At 36.5% G+C, this 21,184-nt stretch overlaps 1 protein-coding gene across 3 annotated transcripts in view; it reads left to right on the top strand.

Annotated features, from left to right (window-relative positions):
* The window catches only part of Thsd7a (thrombospondin type 1 domain containing 7A), a 444,595-nt gene that overhangs the window by 179,503 nt on the left and 243,908 nt on the right, over positions 1-21,184 (top strand). For all 3 annotated transcript variants that reach the window (XR_003847217.1, XM_008854527.3, XM_029556884.1), the window contains exon 2: positions 7,538-8,369. Coding sequence is in view for 2 of the 3 variants with exons in the window: in XM_008854527.3 (XP_008852749.1) it covers positions 7,538-8,369 (832 nt within the window). In the remaining variant the exon portion in view is untranslated. The remainder of the gene's footprint in view (positions 1-7,537; positions 8,370-21,184) is intronic.

The raw sequence follows: 21,184 nt of genomic DNA, 5'->3' as shown, positions 1-21,184 counted from the left end.
TAAATTAAAAGAAAAGTTCATGAAAGTGTTGGAAAATTTATGTCAGTTTGGCAAATAATTTAGAAGAAAAGATAGTTTTCCAAATGTATGTAATAAAAATTCATTTACAATAATAGTGGATGTGTGGATGTGTGTATAGTTCAACTCATGCTAGGATGGACTTCTTCCAATTTAATTGAAAATTCAGTTCAGCAATGTGAATTTTAAATCTTCAAATTTGCCAAAAACTTTGACACAGATTTTCACTTAAGTAGAATCTATACTAATGGAATGATTACTGATCTAGCTAGGCAGAATGGTGCATGCCTGTAATATCAGCCCTTGGGAAGTTGAGGCAAGAGTACATTTAAAATGTTATCAAATAAAGATGTGAATCTTTTTGTGTGAGGGGAAGTCACTTCACAGACTTATGACAAATATTCCTTGTACTTAGGCTGTTATGAGAGAATGGAAATAAATGGCATGGTTCATATTTTTCCATATTTTATAAAAGTGGAGACCAGAACCCAAAAGACTAAGTAATTTTCTCAAGAAGTATCAAACATGATAAGTCCTAATAATAGGTTATTATATTTAGCTATTATAAAGCACATATCCTAGTTACTGATTTTTCATTCATTTCTCATCAGATTTAAACAGTGGGTTCAAATTTTGAACATTTAATTTGATACTCATATAACTTTTATGAAGTTTAATTACTCATTAAAGTTGAAAGCACAGTTGGACTTCTAGCATAATCTCTTCTTATCTACTAAACTGATTTCTCGTTTGAGAGTTATACTTTAAATTTAATTCAATTCAATTAAAACTCATGTCAAAGAAGCCATGAGCTCTTTTTTGTTTGTATTGAAAAAGAAATTATAACTTATTTTAGGTGAGTAAATATCAAAAATTTATTTTATGCTTGTGTATTTATCAGTCTGCCTGAGGGATCTTCTAGGCAAAGCATATACTTGTGTTAAATCAACAAATGCATTTGCAGTGGATTTTGCTTTAGACAGCTTAAGCATAAATGCTTATTTTTCTGCATAGCGAATGATCAAATGAGTAAAGAACAGAAGAAAAATTATGGTTTAGAACTGAAGAAAACCATAGTATCATGTCTGCAGAAGTTTCTTAGGTCTTTCTGGAGGTAACAGTACTTACAGAATTGAAATGAAAATAGTCCAAGTTTGGGAGACCAGTGAAAATAAACAAGTAGAACTCCCCAGTAGGACTCAAGATTTGGGGAAATAGTCACTGAGGCAAAAAGGGAAATATGCTCATACATTATTATTAGTTGGGCAAACATACATTTCCATGGGTACCTTTTTTGGAGGAGAGATACTTTGGACATGTATCAAAAGTTTGAAAATTTGGGAAGCTGTTGACCCTATCTGAGTACAATGCCACAGATATTCATTATAGTATTCTTTATAATACTGCAACTATTGGAAAAGAACAGTCAATTAACAGAAACATCACTAAAATAATACACAAAAAGTGATACAACTATACACAATCTTTTATAAAGTATTGTGTAGGTATAGTTTACATCTAAATGCAAAAAAAGACTGAAGATCAAAGAAGATGAAGAAAGGGTGGTAGGTTAAATCTTTGCACTGATGTGTATCTACTGAAATGAAATTATTTTTATACAATATTGTGAGGTATGAAGGCTGATTCTAAAACAATTTTTGCACAGTTCCATATATACTTAGATACATATTTTACTGCCTAGTAGAATGACATCAAAATATGAAGTTACAATCTACTTTTAGAGTTGAGGATAACTTCCCCTCTTATTTAGCAGGATTTCTAACACTTTTGTATATATTCTTGAGCAAAAAGAAAAGGACATGTTTTAGTTACCTGTGACTTTAAAGATATATTGCATAGCACTCAAGAGACAAGATTTACTATATTACTAAGCTCTCTGTGTGCTCCTTGATCTTGGTAGTAAAATAGGACATGCTGTTCATAACCAATTCCAGGAGGGGAAAGCATTGTCTCATTTGAAGGACACAAACATATTTGGTCAAACAAGAACCTGGCTCAGTTAAGAGTTTTATAGCAATGACAGAAAGGAGTTTGCGTAATTTTCTCATGCTCCTTTTATAGTGTTTGTCTTTATAAGGTTCTTTGGAACAGTTGCTGGCTACCTGTCAATAATGTGGACTCTTATGGATTCAACTTTTCATTGTTCTCATGCCCTTGACATATTTAAAAAAATCTCAGAACTGAACTTGTCAAACTTAGTAAGAAAAATATTAATTTTGAACTTAAAAGACTCATTTTTATACTGAATTTGAAAATTTCAGATGGCATGAAGAAACTAGGCAATTATAAAATTCTCTTTAGTAAGACTAAAAATAACATTTATCAACATTTTTTATAATTTCTAAACACTTCATTTGTATTATTTTATTTGTGTGAGTGTACTGCCTGCATTTGTGTAAGAGCGCCTCTGTTGTGCAATGCCCATGGAGGTCAAAAGAGGGCGTTTGATCCCCTGAAACTGAAGTTATGGATGGTTGTTAGGCACCATGTGGGTTGCTTACTTAGATTAAGAATCAAACCTGGGTCCTCTGCAAAAGCAGCCAGTGCTCTTAAATGCTGAATCATCTCTTCAGCCTCAGCTTTATCAACATTTTTGTAAAGTTGGTGAAGAATCATATTTTAAACAGTAGCCCCACTAGCCTTCTACCAGACTACATAGCATTTATTTAAAGTTAATTTTACATTGATTATATTTGAAAATATTTGTTTTGTGAATAACAATTATGTAAATATTTTGGGCATATAAACAGTCTTTTTAACTTCTTCCTGGTAGAATAAATCCGCCAATATTTCTCTCCAGATTTACATAAAATTGGTCAAGCTAAATGTTTTGCGCACATTTATTGACCTACAGCCTAGAAACATTCTACATGATAGTAAATAAACATAGTCTTCCAAATTTGTGCACAGAAAGACATTTCCATTCCTAAGGTGACGGTATCCTGAGCCTTTAAGGAAAAGCTGCTTGTCATTCACTTTGCTCAAATAGACCCCCAGTCTCCTCTAAATAATCATGAACAAGAACAAGAAATGAATCTGGTTTCAAGCCACTGGAAATGTTTACTGTTCCCTTATAAAGCAAGCACACACTCCTTCCCCTTTCCACCCCTTTTCACCTGTAGTAATGTAAGATGTGGTGCTGAATTTTAACATTCTTGCAGTGACATTTAATATTACACATCACAGTCTCATATTATGCTTGACAGTGGACTTTGTGTTTCCCTTCACAGAATTTGCATATTGTGTTTTCAAGTTGTATTTTAAGCATGAGTGCTCTTAGAAACAGAGTAGTTAATTGGGTTGACAATGCTTGGTTGTCAGGAACAATTTTCGATGTGATTTTCTTGCCAATAAATACATGATTATTTCAAGACTGCTTGGAGGGCACAAGTAGACAGTCCTTCATCAAGTAAATGGTGGTAAAGATCTCATCTTGTTCTGAGAGTGCTTAATTGGACACACGTGTAATACCCAAGGTGCAGTGAAAAGATAAGATAGCAGTTAGAGCCTGCAAGGTGGATAAATTCTTTCAATAATGATTATATTGCCTCTTCTGCTTTTCCTGGTACCTTCATATCTTTTACTCTTTCTCCTTAGCATCTGTAGGTATCTTTATAGATCTATGAGGCATTTTCTTGGGATATGCTATCTCTGGTTCTCAATGTGAATATACTTGGCAGAAAATAAACCAATGTTACCTATGAATAATCAGTTGATAATAATCTGTGCAAATGTTATTAGAATTAGAAGTGACATGTGTTTGCATTTAACATGCCCTTTTGTCTAGTTATCTAAGTATCTTGAGAAATTCTTATTGATTATCTGTTTGTGTAAAATAATGTGGAAATTTCCTTGGGCTTTGCCTCTTCCCCTGCTGATGCTGACATAGTCATACAATATTTTCAATATTCTTTTTTAAAATTTTAATTTATTTTTATTTTATATGTATGCGTGTATTGCTGGCATGTAGGTAAGTGCACCTATGTTGTGCCCAAGGAGGTCAGAAAAAGCTGTCCGATCCCCTGGGACTGGAGTTACAGACAGTTGTTAGTTGCCATGTGAGTGCTGGGATTCAAACCTGGGTCTTCTGCAAGAGCAACCACTGTTCTTAACTGCTGAGCCATCTCTCCAGACCCAATATTTTCAATATTCTCATCTACAAACTAATTTCTCCTTTGCTGAACAAAATTCACTCAAGAGTAAGCCAATAAATTAGGGAACATTGAGGAAATTCATTCAAGAGTAAGCCAATAAATTAAAGGACACAAACTATGGACAGCAACTACCTGAGCCATTAAATTAATTAAACCATTAAACTAATGGCTTCATTAGTGCCAGTGCAAAGATTTTACACTTTCAAATACAATAAAACATATGTAAAAAGTTGTTCACATATGTGTGATATACTTTATATTTAATGAAGAACATAAAATGGACAATGTAAACTTCTGTGAGCGTCCTTATGTAGCATAATACCACGTACAATGAATATGTGCATTATTTTTTTATTTAAAAATTTAAGACTATAGTATCAAAGTAAGAATATTTTTATTTTTCTTTCAAGCTGGATTTACAATAACTGCTGTCATTAAAAATAAGTTATTTAAGAAACTACTGTCATTGGGTGTTGTGTGCCTATCTCCTCTGAACTGAAGCATTCCCTTCCTAGTGGAAGAGAGAGAAGTATAAGGCTCAGGAAACTAATGAAACTTGATGAGGAAGCTCAAAAAGTTACAAACTACAAGATTTCTGCTCAAGGCTATATAAGCAGTAAGCAATCATTAGAGAAGAGGAAGCTGTCTTCTGTGGACTTGCCTTCACATTGGGCAGGGAGATCCAGGGACGTAGTTGGGGTGAGCTGTGTAGTAACACAGTTGCCTGTGAGTCATCTGTGCTCTTATAAAAAATTCTAATAAACTCGTTGGTTCACCACATTAGACTTGAGTGGAATTATTTCTTTGGTCTGTATTGTTGCTCCCTCCCGAGTTTGTAGATGTTCATCCATGTCTTCCCAAGAAAGTCATGCAACATCAACCACCAAGTCATTGCAATAGGGTCAATCAACACTGTGAAAGTTTTCTATAAAACTGTTCTTTTGGTTTTCTTTTAAGAATAAAATGCTTAACATCATTTAATTAGTCTAAACTCATAATATCAAGCATGGAAAACAATAATAGAAATTCTCCTGAGTTACCTTTGGATTTAAATTCTGAGATAGTACAAGACAGTTATGTTTTAAAATTCTGACCTAATGTCATGGAGTTTACCCCTGATCATAGCATAAATATATCTTTCTATACTGTGCTTGTGGTGGAAAATGGGATAATTTTTTTCAGGCACAGTGGAGAAAGGAAGCTGAAATCAAAGATGCATTGAATTAATTCTAGAGTTTTATGCATGCTACTATTTTTTCTTACTGAGGTGCAACTTTAGTTTTATAACCCCTATATGAAATATTCTGCAAATCTCTAGGAAAACATCAAGAGTTTTGTGGGGAAATAATTGAAGACAAATTAGAAATAAGATTAAAATGTCATTATGTATTATATGCCAACACTGAGAAAACTCACAGTCTTTTACAGTTTAAAAAATGTTGACATCAATACCCCAGGAAATCTATTTTACCAAATACATTTTAAGTCCCTTGTAGCATTTTATATATGAATCTCATAAAATAATATTTTATATATGTCAAATATCTAGTATTTATTTTAAATGAACATGTGATTAGTTAGCACAGTATTACAAAGAATTCTCTCTTCTACTTATAACTCTATTTTGCCATTTGTAAGGAAAATAACCATCAAATTTTAAACATCTTTCTTATTAAATAAACTTAAACACTTACAGACTTAAATGTTTAAATATTGTAAGTGCATTTCTTCTTATGTAAATTAACAATTGTTTTGAAGAGAAGAAAGTATCTAAACCTAAAGTTCTAAAATCTAGACTCTATCATAAGACTAAATGTCAGGAGAACTGGGTCTGAAATCAAATTGGTTTTGTAATTCATTCAAGGTGTGAACTTTGCAAATCACTTGACCTTCCTGTCTCCGTTTTATCTGAGCCACAAGGTGAATCCTTTGGCCTAGTTTAATGGTTTTCACATTTTTGTAGCAGAAACCTCTTGCAGACAAAATTTTTGTTTTGTTTTGTTTGGTTTGGTCTTTGTGAGACAGGGTCTCCCTGTAGCCCCAGCTGTCCTGGAACTCATTGTGTAGACCAGGCTGGCCTTGAACTCACAGAGATCCACCTGCCTCTGCCTCCCAAGTTCTGGGATTAAAGGCGTGCATTTATGTATAATCTCCACATGACAAATAATATGTAAAAATACTACATCTTTTCTTACAGAAGCTGTAGTGAGGAAACAGGGCAGCAGTGTGTGTGTGTGTGTGTGTGTGTGTGTGTGTGTGTGTGTGTGTGTAAGGATCTTACCTCTCAGAACTTGTTGAAGACAAAGATCATCCAATACGTCCTCAGGTCCATGGAACACATTTTGAAAATCATGTAATTATGTGAGCTCTATATTTACTCACATTTCTAAAATGTATTATCAATCTAATATGTTGGAATTTGTAAACAATTTGAAAATGTTATGACATCTTAGAAAAGTGAAATATAAAAGAAATGTAAGGTTTTGTATCACTTCTAAGAAATATTCCAGGGTTAAAAAAAAAATACACTTCATACTAAAACCATTGACTTCAGTGCCCTAAAATAATTTTATAATACCGAATAATTCCTATTTAGGAAATAAATGAATTGATAGAACTCAAAGTCATCCTTCAACAAAAGGATCAGAAAATTGGAAAAGTCTTTGACTTGAAACTAAATCCCCCTACTCATCTCTGTAGTTCACTGAGGAAATGAAGGGTGAGGGTTTAATTTGATGGTAGCATGGGTTTAATCGAAGACTTTTGATTTCTTAGTGCTGGTTACCAGGAGGCCACACTTTAAATTCTATCAGCAGCACACTATACAACCATTAGACCTTTACAGTCACAGACTGCAACAATAAAAAATGAGGTGAGAGAGAGCATTTTCTGCAAAACAGTTAATTGCCCAGGAAAAGAAAAGCCTGCAGGAGAAGTCTTTCATGAGGGGTTATTTTCTTTACCATTTACTAAAATGGAGTTCAGGATTGTGAGACAAGAGTAATGGGTTTCACCGTGACTTAGTTTCTGATGCCCTTTATAAGCAAGGATTTCTTCCCACCTGAAATAAAGGAAATGAATCAAAGCAAACTTTTAGTAATCCCAGAAGGACCCAAAGTGAAATTGCCCCGGTAGTTCCCTTATATAGACACTGTGACACAGTTCCCTCTTGTAAAAGTGCTTAGGGAAGATTATTATCTTGCCGTCGTCTCATACAGAGACCTACTTTATGAGACGTCGGGGAAGTTAATGCACTAGTCTAGAGTCGTGTTTCTGAAATGGGAATAATGTGTCACTTTCTTCCCTTAGCCCTGTTAACTCTTGTGTTGTTTGGTTGCTTTTAGGTCCCTGGGGACGGTGTATGGGAGATGACTGTGGACCAGGTGGCATCCAAACCCGGGCTGTGTGGTGTGCTCACGTGGAAGGCTGGACCACACTGCACACGAACTGCAAGCAGGCAGGGAGACCCAGTAACCAGCAAAACTGTTTCAAAGTGTGTGACTGGCACAAAGAGTTGTATGACTGGAGTCTGGGCCCCTGGAATCAGTGTCAGCCGGTAATTTCCAAAAGCCTGGAGAAACCTCGGGAGTGTGTTAAGGGGGAGGAAGGCATCCAGGTGAGAGAGATAACGTGCATCCAGAAAGACAAGGACATTCCTGCGGACGACATCATCTGCGAATACTTTGAGCCGAAGCCCCTCCTGGAACAGGCCTGCCTCATTCCTTGCCAGCAAGACTGCATCGTGTCTGAGTTTTCTGCCTGGTCAGAGTGTTCCAAGACCTGCGGCAGTGGGCTGCAGCACCGCACTCGGCACGTGGTGGCACCGCCGCAGTTCGGAGGCTCAGGCTGTCCCAACCTGACGGAGTTCCAGGTGTGCCAGTCCAGCCCGTGCCAGGCTGAGGAGAGCTTGTACAGCTTGCAGGTGGGGCCCTGGAGCGCATGCTCAGTGCCGCACTCGCGACAAGCGAGGCAAGCCCGGCGACGCGGAAAGAATAAGGAGCGGGAGAAGGAACGAGGCAAAGCTGTGAAAGACCCAGAGGCCCGTGAGCTCATCAAGAAGAAGAGAAACAAAAACAGACAGAACAGACAGGAGAACAGATACTGGGATATCGAGATTGGATATCAGACCAGGGAGGTGATGTGCACTAACAAGACCCGGAAAGCTGCAGACCTGAGGTAACCTTTATTCCTGGTGACAACCCGTTTGTCAAGACCGTAGGGACTTGGACTCACTGTGCCACCTCCGGGAAACTCCCGCCAAGTGTGCATTAGTTCAAGGCTTTGGAGCTTTTGTGGGTCTCTCAGTAATGTTTTTATTTTCGAGTTGTGATCAGAATTCAGTCTAGGGATGAGGTTGCGTTGGTTTTCTCGGTCAATTAAAGAAAGGCAGGAAGCATCTCAGACCAGCAATGAGCAAGAAACAAACTTTTATTGAAAGATAACGAATCACACATCCATAAACGCATTCAACACTGAGGCTCTCCATAAGTGGAGTGAGGGATCCAAAACCGAGACTCCACCTCTCTGGGGGCGGATCTGAGTTTTAAGGGCTTCAGTAGTTCTTTTCCTCTAACAAAAAGAAGAGAAGGCTGATCAGTTTGTGCCTTCAAATGATGAGGTGTACAGATCTGGCCCAGTCTTATCTGAACTGGTTTGGACCAGCTGGTCTGAAAGAGAGCCCTACTCGCTGAAGGGAAAAGCCCCAGACCTCAGTCTCAGGACAAAAAACGAACAGAAGTATGTCACCTTTGTTGTTCCTTGGTGGCCCTATTGTTGGCCCCAAACTATTGACTTAAGGTTTCTTAGTGGAGGAGCAGTTCTCTACCTGAAAACACTGCATCTTGGCCAAGGACTATAGCTCAAAATAGAACACTTGCCTAGCATGCATGAGGCCCAAGATTCAGTTCCCAGCACCACAAAACAAACAACAGACATGCACCAACAACAAAAGCTCTGCTTTTTAGGTCAATAGAGTTGTTTTCCCCTATGACAACAACAACAAAAAAACTTTAGAGCCTGGAGTATTGAGATTTTAAATTCACATATTTATTTTAGTGCATTAACAGAATAAGGTGCGTTTGTAATCTCTCCAAGTTTATAACATTTTCAGAATTGCACTATAAACAAAATATGCTCTTAACAACCACCTAGGGAGCTATACCTAAGAATAATATTCTTGCACATTTTATCAAGTGGAATAACTCTCTCTAGAGAAGAAAACAACAACCAGCAGGAAATGAGCTAAGTAGAGGGTATTTAACCAGAGTGGCCTATCTTTGAAAATGTAGTTAATTAGCAGCATTTCCTAGATGGAAATTATTTGGCATATTATCTTCTGGTACATAAGGTCTTTATTATGAAAGCTACCTCAACTATGACCCATTTGTTGTGAAAATGGTATTCACTGAGGATGATCAAACTGACATGATTTGCTCTGGATAGTCTAAAATTTGCTCTTGGATAAGGCAGACCATTTGGGAGTGGCGTATCGAGGTCATTTGCATAACTGCCTTTTCTGAAATATTTATGAAGTTATGATGTGGACTGAACTGAGGAAATTATATAATCATTACTGAGAATTTTATATCGTATTTATTGTGGAAATGACATTGAGAGTGCTATCTACTTTATCAGGAAGTCTGTTCTCTTGATTAAAAATATGAGATAAATTTCACTGATGTCTCAACCCACATGCCTCTGGTGAGCAGCTGGAGTCTGTTTCTTATGGCCCCTGGAAATCTTGTAACAGATTACAATTTGCTGTTTACTTTGGAGGCTGGGAACCTAAATAGGATTATTCAGCATACGTGTTGTTTCCCAGCCTCACTCACTGGCTTTATCTTTTTTTCTCATATTTCTTGAAATATGGTTGAAAACCTTTTGGAACAGGTTATAGCATAAATAAAGAAATAAACTAAAAGAAACAATTAATTCATCTCAGACAATAACTTCCTTGCATGATACCATGATTCTGCTTGTTTTTTATTTGGTTTCAGTTGCTTGTGGTACTGAATGTGGAACCCAGGGCCTTTTGTACAAGGCAAGTACTCTACAGCTGAGCTAGAAACACAGTTGCTGTTTTTAGGGTATTTGCCACTCCTTCTCTTCTTTGTTCTCAAGTGCATTTAATTTCAGCTGCACAGTGATTTGCCTGTACTCCTTGCCAGTGTGATCTTTCCAACTCTTGGCTTTTCTGAGCATGTCTGCTTGCCCCACCTTCGTTCATCAGGTTTGTTACATGTATGCTTATATGCCTACGTGTAATTGTACCTCTGAATCAGCATTGTGTGCGTTTTCTCTCCAAACCCTATTTGGTTCTTTTCTGATGATCTTTATTCTGGTGGTTTCCTAATCTTTTCTCCTGTAGTTATATTAGTTACTTGGCTCCCACTAAGTAATTGAATGAGCCTCCAAGGCAGCTTTGAGTTGTCTCCTGCTGTCACTGGGTTAGTGAGCTATAGATGTTTAATTTAATGTTTACTACTCAATTTAAAGTGTAATTAGGTTAGTAGCTTCCATTATACAGAGCCTAATATTCACATCCAGTTGTTTGGATTAAGCAAATATACTTATTATACTTAGATTGCAGTGTATAAAGCCTAATGTTACCACCTAGCTATGTAAATTAAGCAAATACACTTAAAAATGTGGGAATTTGTTTCTTGTCAGCCACTTACAATCCTTTTAGAACCATCATATGAGTATTTAAATATAGTGATAACTGCATATACATTCTGAATTATTAGCGTACGGATTAAAATAATCAAATGGTTGACCTTTTTATATTAATTATTATATACAGTTAAGAAGACTTCTGACTGCCAGTATGGTGGTTTATGCTTTTCATCCTAGCACTGAAGAGGCAGAGGCAGGGCCAGCCAGCCTGTTTTACATACTGAACTCCAGGCCAGTTGGAATTATATAGTGATAGCTACAACCAATGAATGATAAGGAAGGGAGAATCGGTTTTCTCTAGGGTTTAGCTCCCTGAGAGGTGTCTAATCCCAAGTGGACAGTCCTAAGCACATGAGTACCACTAAATGGAATCAATGAATTTTATACCCACATACACACACACACACACACACACACACACACACACACACACAAATTATGTATGTTTGGTTAGCAATAATATTCAAAGATGAGGAGGACAAGTAATTGGGAGGGAGTGGTGGGGACAAGAGTTGGAGCAGGATTGGATGGGTCCTGGAAAAGATAGAAAAAATGCAAATACAATACTCATGTATGAAATTCTCAAAAATAAAAAAAGAAGAAACAAAAAGAAGAAACTTAAAAGTTCTAGTGAAGATGTGACACAAATTAATTCTTTTGAATACATTTTGTTCAAACATTATATTACATCATCAATGAAGCCAGGACAGAGTGAATCAAGCACAGGGCCACAGATCAATGATTTAATTGTTAAATTTAAGATATTTTCCATCCCATTCCAAATCATCTTTATGATGTAAGAAAATAGTCATTTAACAATACTGGAAATATTCTATCACAGTAAAAATAAATGAATTTAGCTAAGTAAGGTTAAGATTATTGGGAAACTTCTCCACAGGCAGATAAAGATTTTCAGCAAATAACTGTGAAATTCCTAACCTAAAGAAAATATATATACCTTGCATTCTGCTTTCAAAGATACCATAATCAATAAAAATGAAAAATGTAAACCACAGTCCATTCTTTTAGGACAGTAGGAAACAGTGCAATCTCAAACCTCAATTGATCCAGAGATTTTTGGACACTGTGACAAAGCTAGGTGTAACAGAGGCAAGAAACTTGGAAGGCCATCATGTTTTATCAGCATTCATGAGCACTTAAACCCTCCCAGAGAATAATGAATTTTCTGTGGAGCAAGGTAAAGATATTTGCTTTTTATAATGTGATCTGGAAGAGGAAAAGAACTGCTCAAATATCCTTGGGTTGTGTTTTAAAAAGTAATGATTTTGCAGGCCTGAGCAAGGAAACCCACCATGCTGTTCTTGCCAACTGGCTACTGTCAACATGTCAGACTGTCATATGTCACACATGACAATTCTAAATAGAAATATTAATAACCAATTTAATTAGTTATCATAAAGTTTAGTCCACAGCCTAGAAAGATATATTAGTGGATGTAAGCACCTAACAACCTGCACATTTGAAAGTATATTCCCTTTTCAAAAGACTGGAGGGAAATATTAGACTCTGGACTATGGATTAAATTTGTCACAACTTGTGGAAGAGGATTCCTACACATACCAGAACACGCATATCTTCCTGGGAACCATTGATTTTAGCCAGATTTGAATAGAATTTTACCAGACTAGTAATTGATATGAACGTCTATCCAACATTTCTCTGGAAAGCCAAATATATTAAATAATGTATGGCATAAAACAGGAGTACCCCTGTTCAAACAGGAGATAACAGACTTAGAATGATGCTAGGAATGCAACTCAGTGGTGCGGTGGCCATCAGTGAGCACAGCCCTAATTTGAGGTTTCCTTATAAGCCGCTTCACTTCTGGGATGTTTCAGCTGTCCTGCAGAAATAAAGACCCTGATCTACATACTAAAGGCACATTTTCAGGCACGAGTGTGAAGTGTTCTGTCAGCAACACAAGAGATATTTATTGGAAGTAGTTGTGACTTTGGATAATACCTTCCCTTTGAATGCACTTTGTTTTATCACATTTTCTGAAGAAAATAATTAGCTAGAATTACAAGCCCAATGGAAGCATTGCCAACAGGTGTGGAAAACTCAGCCCAGGGAGTTCCTGACAGAATAAGACTGAATTTGGATTTGAAAATGATTTTTTGGTTAAAGCAAAAGAAGTAGATCTAGTCAGTCCTGGGAAAACTGCATAAAGCAAATACATCAGATACAAATACATAAGGGTAAATAATAAAGGCAAAAATAATCCAATAGCTTCTAGAAATGCAGGCACAATGACCTATTTGTCTCTAATTTCTGTTATTGATTTCGTTGTTTTATAGATATCAACAGAAATTCAATCACAGCATGTTAGATGGTATTTTTTTCAAACTTGGAAATTTTCTAATCCAACCTCTCTCATCTTCAAACTGAAAATTGTTAACCAGGAAGTTGTATTGCTGCTCAACAGAATCAATGTCTTTATGTGCAATTCTCACTTTGTCTTTGCATACCAAGCTGTTAACTGCTCCTGCATGAGGTTTTAGGATTGCTTTCTGTAATGATAATACAGAACTTAAATAGAAAGCTATGGGCTTAGTAGCAGTCTAAAAACTGTATAAATCAACTGGAGAAGTTAATTAACAGATGATTAGAAAAAAATGAATTCTAAATGGGCAAGATGTTGAACTGAGCTTGATCCCTAGAACCTACAAAAAGGTGGAAGGAGGGAACTGACTTATCAAAGTCATCCTATGACCCCCCCCCGCATGCACACTATGGCATATACCACCTCCTACCAACATCATGGGTGCGTAAACACGCACAGACACATACATGTGCAAAATACTAACAAAATTTTAAAAGAAAAAAAAGGCTATGTAAGTATAGAGAAACCTATAATTCTATGTATTCAGTGTAGTGCTAATCTAGAAGTTAGTATTATTGTCCATAAAACTGTATGTAGGAGGGAGGAGAGAGCTGGTTGAACCATTTCTAGGAGTCTTTAAATTTTTGTAACCCCTAATGAATGGGTCTTGAACAATAACAACAAAAAAGGTATCTAAAATTTTGGACTTTAAATCCTATGTATCTCTCTTGGAAGAAAGCTAATTAATTTTCAGCATGCTCTACAAATCATTTCATACTGAACAAGGGTGAATTTTAAAGCAGTGACTATGAAGTAACAGCCATGGCTGCTTTGACTGTGCCTGTGAGGGTTTTACTCTCCTGGTGTGCTATATGACTACTGAGTTTTTGTCCCCACACTAAGACTTTGAGAACTGATGAAATTGCAAATTTAATTCTACCCTTACCAAAAAGAAGGGAGAAAATTACTTGCTATTTTAAGTAGCATTGACTCCTTTTAGGTTATTCAGAATCCATTTATAAAATTACTACTTCTCATGCATACATAACAGGCTTTTAGGTGCACAATTCTCTTTTAGTATCCAGTGTTGATATGCCTGTCAGATAGTCATCCTCGTGTCTTGTGAGCTTCCCTCAGTCCCCTGTTTACTATGCTGAGAAATATTCTGTGTGACGATGCTCTTGAGTAGATAGTAGATAGCTTAAAGGAAAGCCTCATTTCTCTCAGAATGTAGAACCATAGGGCAGCAGAACATTCTTGAGCCCCCCCAGTTCTCTTTCTGGGATTCTACCAATGAGAAGGTAGGAAAAAAGAGAAGCTGGCATTCAACAAGGGCAGAGTTTCTCTAATGAAGGCTGGGGCCCTTACTAGCAGCCCTCTTCACAGCTCTGGGTCTAGTACCTCAGGTACTGACCAAACCCTTTCTTTTTATCCTTTTTCATTTTCAAGTTGTACTTTTCCTGATGACCAGCCTCAAAGTGCATTATCATTCCTGAGTGATTTCTCTCTTGTAAATAATCTTTTTATCGAACTCTTCTCAATTAACAAGTATGAAATTACAACCTGTTTTCTGCTGCCCCTGAGATATAGTAGCCACAGTACAGCACAATGGCAGAACCACAAAACAGGACCAGAATATATTAACAGAAAACAAAAAGTCATGACCCATTTCTCAAGGACTTATGTTTTTCAGTATACAAAAAATTCCTCAAAACCACAGCAAAATACTGAGGCACCCAAGGAGAGGGAATGCAGGCAAAGAACAACTGGAGTGGTGAGCTACTCCTTAAGGAAAGTTGGTAGGATTAGGCAAGTCTCCAAAGGGAATGCTGTTAGAGTTAAGGGTGAGTAGTGTATACAAAGTTGAGAGGGAGGAAGGAAAACAATATGGGAACAGCAAGAAAGGACAACACTGAAATCTGGAGACCAATAGCCACTACTAGATCTCTGTACAAGGATATCAGGCCCATGTGTTCAGATCTCAGGCTAAGTTGAAAAAAAAAAAAAAGAAGAGCTTGCATAGAAGAGAATCTGATGAAACCTATAAAGATCCTGGAAGTCAAGCTTAAATGTTTGCATTTTATATCCTCTGGGTCCAAACATCTCTACATTTATTAGTAATGAGGCTTGAAACACATCCCACTGTGTGTATTATTTATTAATGCATTATAAACAGGAATTACAAAAGCATGTTATAATATTAAAATCAGAATAATTAAAACATTAAGGTAAAGTGATAAGGAAATAATAGCTTGCTAATCATTATGTATTTGCTATATTTAACTAGGATCTTTTAATATGTATATATGTGGGTGCATTTACATATATATATGTGTGTGAATGTGAGCATGCACATGTATGCGTGCATGTGGAGCCCAGAGGTTAAACAGGTATCCTTCCTGAAGTGCTGTCACTTTGATATTTTTGAGACAGTGTCTCTTATTGACCTGGAGATTGCTAATTAGTCTAGGCTTTCTGACCGCAGCCCCAGGGATCCACCTGTCTCTTCCTCCCCAGTGGTGTGATTAAGCTGTGTACCGCCACACTCAACTAATTTACATGGATTCTGAGGATCACACTTAGGTCTCAATGATTTTACACCAAGTGTTTTACCAACTGAGCTATCTTACCAACTCCTTAAGTGGGATAGTAAAGTCAATTACATCAGTAGGTTTTAATTTATATATGTATATTTTTGTTTTTTAAATATATGTACATATATGTTCATTATATGAATAAAATGAACTCTTCTATTTGAGTCAATGTAGATAGCATTCAGGTATCTGTACTATATAATGTATTGCTATCATTACCTAATCAATATATAGATCTTGATTAAGCGATTATTATGTGTCTAGCACTATGACAGATTAAGAATTGACTTTGCAAGTATTTAATATACAGTATTTATTTAGTTAAATGTTTTTTGGTACTAAGGTTCCAACCTAGGGCCTCAAACCCAGGGCCTCAGGCAAGTAGCCAACTACTTAATCCATAAAACATAACTTTTACATTGAAAGGTCGTATGTGTGTGTGTATGTGTGTGTTGTATGCCTGTGCATGTAGCTTCATGAGCCCTTGCATGTGCATGTGGAAACCAGAAGTCAACACTGTGTTCCTTTATCACTCTTGAGCTTACTTATTTTTAATGCTTTTATTTATCCTTTGACAATTTCATACAATATTTTTTTTATCATATCCTGTCCTCCTCCTTTTCTGAACCCCCACCCTACTATCCACCTCCAACTTCACATCCTCTATTACTATTTTTATTTTTGTAAAGGACTTTCGAGTCTAACTTGTGTTCCCCAAATGCACTTGGGTGTGAGTCCATCCCTTAGAGTCTAATAAACATACCAGGCATTATACCCTTAAAGAAAACTGACTCTCCTTCTCTCAGTAGCCATCAGTTGCTAATAGATCCTCAGCTAGGGATGGAGCTTCTTGCCTATGCTGGGTTTTTGTCTGGTTGGGTTGTATAGACCTTGTGTATGCTGTCATATCTGCTATGGGATCATATGTACAATGGCTCTGTTTTTTGTCCTTATTTCTTGAGAGAGTGTCTCTTACTGAAACTGGGGTTCATTGAATGGCATCTAGGATTATCCTGTCTTTATCTTCCAGTGCTTGGATTACAAGTATGCACTGCCATGCCTGGCTTTCTATGCCCATGCTGGGGATCAAAATTCGGTTCATCGTGCTTATGTATCAAGCACTTAACTCACTGGGCCATCTCCTCAGCCTTGATATAGTTTAAAAAGTATATATAATTAAGTAGGTATTCTTATTCCTATGGTATAGATGACCAAAAATTTGAGTATCTGAGATTTTGAGTAACTTGCCTTGGTCATCTCCCAAAAGTAGAGAGAAATAACAGGCCTCATCCAGTGACTTCTGATTATTGGTCTTTATGAGACCTGTAGGCTGTTAGATATTTCTAGAAGAGATGGTTCACATAGAGTTATGAAGAAGTTAATCTCACTCTTATCAGATATGGGCATACTTCAAAATAGGAAGTGCTTCTACTTTTAAATAATCTTGCGGTTGCTTCGGGAGAAACACCTTTGACTCTGATTAGACTACTTCGCGTATCCTTTACAAGGCTGTTCTACAGCCTTGTTAGTCTACATTGTCTTACTGTTTGCACATTCCCAGAGTATAAGAGTGTTAGAGGAATAAAACATACACGTGTCAATAATCAGTTAGAGGACAAAAGATACACATTCACACTCCTTCCGCCAAGGGTGTTTATGCATCACTCTGATGCCATGTTATGGCTATGCCTTGATATAAACATCTTGATTCTTAACATCTACTTTAAGGGCAAGAATAGAGCCAACTTCTGAGAACTTGTTCCTTCAGGGTTCTCTAGAAATCTGAGTTCTAGGACAAAGACCTGTTTGTTCTTTGTTTTATTGAGACAGTAGATCCAGCATGAAATGTGGAAGCAAAAGTCAGACCTTTGTCAGAGGCTTATGTTCCTTGTGACCTCTACAAACAGAATAGCAATCACAGATAGGTATTATAAATTTCTCTCATTGTTTGCAATGAGTTGAGTGCTGTTTCCAGAACTTGGTATTCAAACAAAAATTTATACACTGTCTTGGGTTGAGGACAAGAAAAGGTCATGAGGGATCAAGGTCATATGCCCAGGACACAAGAGGAGCATATAAGCAAACTAAGAATATTTAACTTTTTGGTTGTAAAGCTCGGCAAGTGTCATTTGTCTAGATTATTTCCATATTGTAAAAGTAATTCCTTCGTGTTTATATTCATCTCATAATGCTAGAGCAATCAAACAGTCAGAACAAATGCTAAAAAGTGGATATTCTCTACCTAATCAGTTCTAGAGTACAAACTTGGTGCTGTGATCAAAATTATAAAGTAGAACTTCTGATTTTCTTTATTCATGTTCCCAATTAACATCCCTCACTCACTAACTATTCAAATTTATGGTTGAATTCATGCGCACCTCCTACCTTCCTCTTTTTGCACATTATTCTCTAAATTGATTTCCACTTCCTTATGTTCTTTCCCTCAACCTGATTTCATTCTTTTTTTTTATTGGGAGCTTTTTTATTTTCATACAACTGTTTGTAATCTAATTTACACTTCCTCCCCAATCCATGCCTCCCAGTCCCCCAACTGGACCTCATGTAGTCCAACCATACCTTAGTAAGTCCTATCCAGTCAAGCCTTTGTACCCAGATGTCCTTCAGTGTTAAATTTGTACACTGGAGTCTAGTCAGTCCATCTAGAGATCGTGTGTAAAGGATATTCTCCCTCACTCAGTAGCAACCAGTCTCCAATAGTTCTCAATCTAGGACTGGCCTGCCACCCATTTATCTCTTCCCCTCTGAACCCTTGTTCAGTTGAGTTGGCATGGGTCCTGTGCTCTATGCCACCATTGCCACAAGTTCACATGTGCAAGCTTTCAGTGGCCTGAAAGCCCCTGCTTCCCTGGTTCCTACAATATTTCTGCCCCCTCTTCCACAATAATCTCTGAGCCATGGGTGAATGAGGTTCAATATAGGTTCAATATATCCTATCCAGGTATATACACTCTGTAGTCTCTTATTCTTTAAAACTTGGCCAGTTGTGGACTTCTTTGTGTGTTGTACTCTGTTGTTTGATTGCATTCTTTATAAAAAAAAAAAGATACTATTGTATTAAAAACAAATGAGTAGCTGTTTTAAGTTATATTAGATCCTGTATTTTATACATAAGCATATATAAACATATCATATATGTGTGTGCATATATATGCATATATATAGCCATAGTTCATATAATAAGGCAAGATAATTTGTTTCTTAGAAGAAAAACTCAATCTGTATGGTTTCTATTCAACTAAAATAATGCCTACATGTGGTTAGGTCTCAGAAAGTACTGAAACATTAAAATTTCAAGGAGTCTGGCCGGAGAGATGGCTCAGTGGTAAAGAACATAAGCTGCTCTTGCAAAGGACCTGGGTTTTATTCTTTGTACCCACAGAGCAGCTAACAACTGTTTCTAATTCCAGTTCCAGAGAATCTAGCGCCCTCTTCAGACCTCCATGAGCATTGTATGACATGTGTGCATATACATACACACAGAAAATATACACTCATATACATGAAAATAATAAATAAAATACCTTAAAATTTTTAAAGGAGTTCATTAGTTTTAAAAACTTGAATCTTTTAGTGAATTATAAGAAGTCAACTGTGCACTATGGTAAATTGTAATTTTTTTATGTTTTTAAATATAAAACATGTAAAAGAATTATTGCCAAGAGATTTGTTTTATTCAATTAAGAAAAGAAAGCTTTATATTCTTTTCATTCAATGAACATCATTTAGAATATATCTGAATATCATGGTGCCTGGTGAACACCAAGCAATTGTTATCACACTGTTAAAAATAAATTCTCTGTTAAAATTAGGAAATATACTGTTCTTCTTGTTAGAAATGTACTCTCATGGGTTCTTGGCACTTATGTATTTAGCTTAATCTTCATCTATTACAAGCATCCTTACTTGTGCCATCTATCATTCCAGGTTTTACAATTTTAAGAATTTTAAATTTATTATTATTGTTTATGTATATGATGTCTGGATGTGAAGAACATGCAGGGAGCTCATGCAGGCAGAGGAAAAGGACAACTTTTGGGAGTTGATTTCCTCCTTTACCCATTGAGCCTTCTCACTGTCCCTATTTTTACCTCTTGAGGCCATTAAGCTACTTTGTAACTAATGCCATTTAGTTGGTGTTGATGAAGACAAACTAAGACTTTCTATTATAAATATCTATTCACAAACTTCTACTAAATTCAAAGCGAATAGCAGGAACACTTCCTAATTCTAACGTAAGAATGCATCGCAGCCAAAATGTTTTACCTCTTGTAAACTTCTCTTTGTCTCTTCCAATAAGCATTATTAAATCGTTTTATGTGGGTATGACTGACATACCAAAAGCCATACAAATCTAATATATAACCATGTGCTACATGATAGTGCTTTGCTGATTATATTTAGATTATGATGGAGCAGAAAAGTTCTTACCACCTGGTAACACTGTACTCATTGTAATGTAAAAGCAATGCATTACTCACATGTTTGTGGTGATGCTGGGATAAACACAGCTCCTGTGTTGCCAGTCCATAATAGTGTTGCGTGTAACACATACAGTAATGAACACTGGGTGTGTAGAAGGCTGGACTGTCTAGTTTTAAAGAAATACACTCTCTAATATTTTCAGATGGACTAAATCAATTACTCATCTCTCAAGCCTCTACATCCTTAAGCAACATACAACTACATAAAGCAGTTTGAGTTTAATGATATGACTATATCTGTGAAACCATCAAAAACATATATATTACCTCACCAAGTTATTCCAGCCATTTTTATTACTCTTACATAGATTTTATTAATATTTTGTATGGCATGAATATCTAAGTTTTTTATAAATTTTAAATATGCAACAAAAATATGCAGTACAGTAGAGAGTGTTTTTGTGTGATGACTCTATGCTAGGACAAGTGAGCAAAAGAAAACTGTGACAGCATTTTAAGTCTTTGATGTTCAAGTTACAGGAAGAAATTTGGGTTGGGACTAACTTTAAATCAGGTCAGAGATATCCCTGCTTAATCTCCCACACACAAACAAATATGGTGCATTCCATTTCCCTCACTTTTCCTGGTAGTTTGTTAATACCTCCTATTTGATTGTCCTATTTAATTCCCTTGCTTGAGATGGTGTGAGAGCAAGTTTCCTATGGGAACTGACACTCCCTAAATAGAGCAGCTGGACAATGATTGGGGCAGTGACCTTATATTTCCTTGGCAGCAAAAGTGATCTCATCCATTGTTCTCACATTTGCTGGAACTTGGCCACCTAGGTCCAAGTCAGTAGTAATGAGTTTCCCTCTGAACAAAAAGGAATCAATAAGGTTTTTAAATGGGAGGAAATATTTTCAAAAGAAAAAAATA

Source organism: Nannospalax galili, unplaced genomic scaffold (assembly GCF_000622305.1).
Source record: "Nannospalax galili isolate Female #2095 unplaced genomic scaffold, S.galili_v1.0 scaffold787, whole genome shotgun sequence".
Classification (NCBI taxonomy): domain Eukaryota; kingdom Metazoa; phylum Chordata; class Mammalia; order Rodentia; family Spalacidae; genus Nannospalax; species Nannospalax galili.
This window is presented reverse-complemented; position numbering and strand designations above follow the sequence as displayed.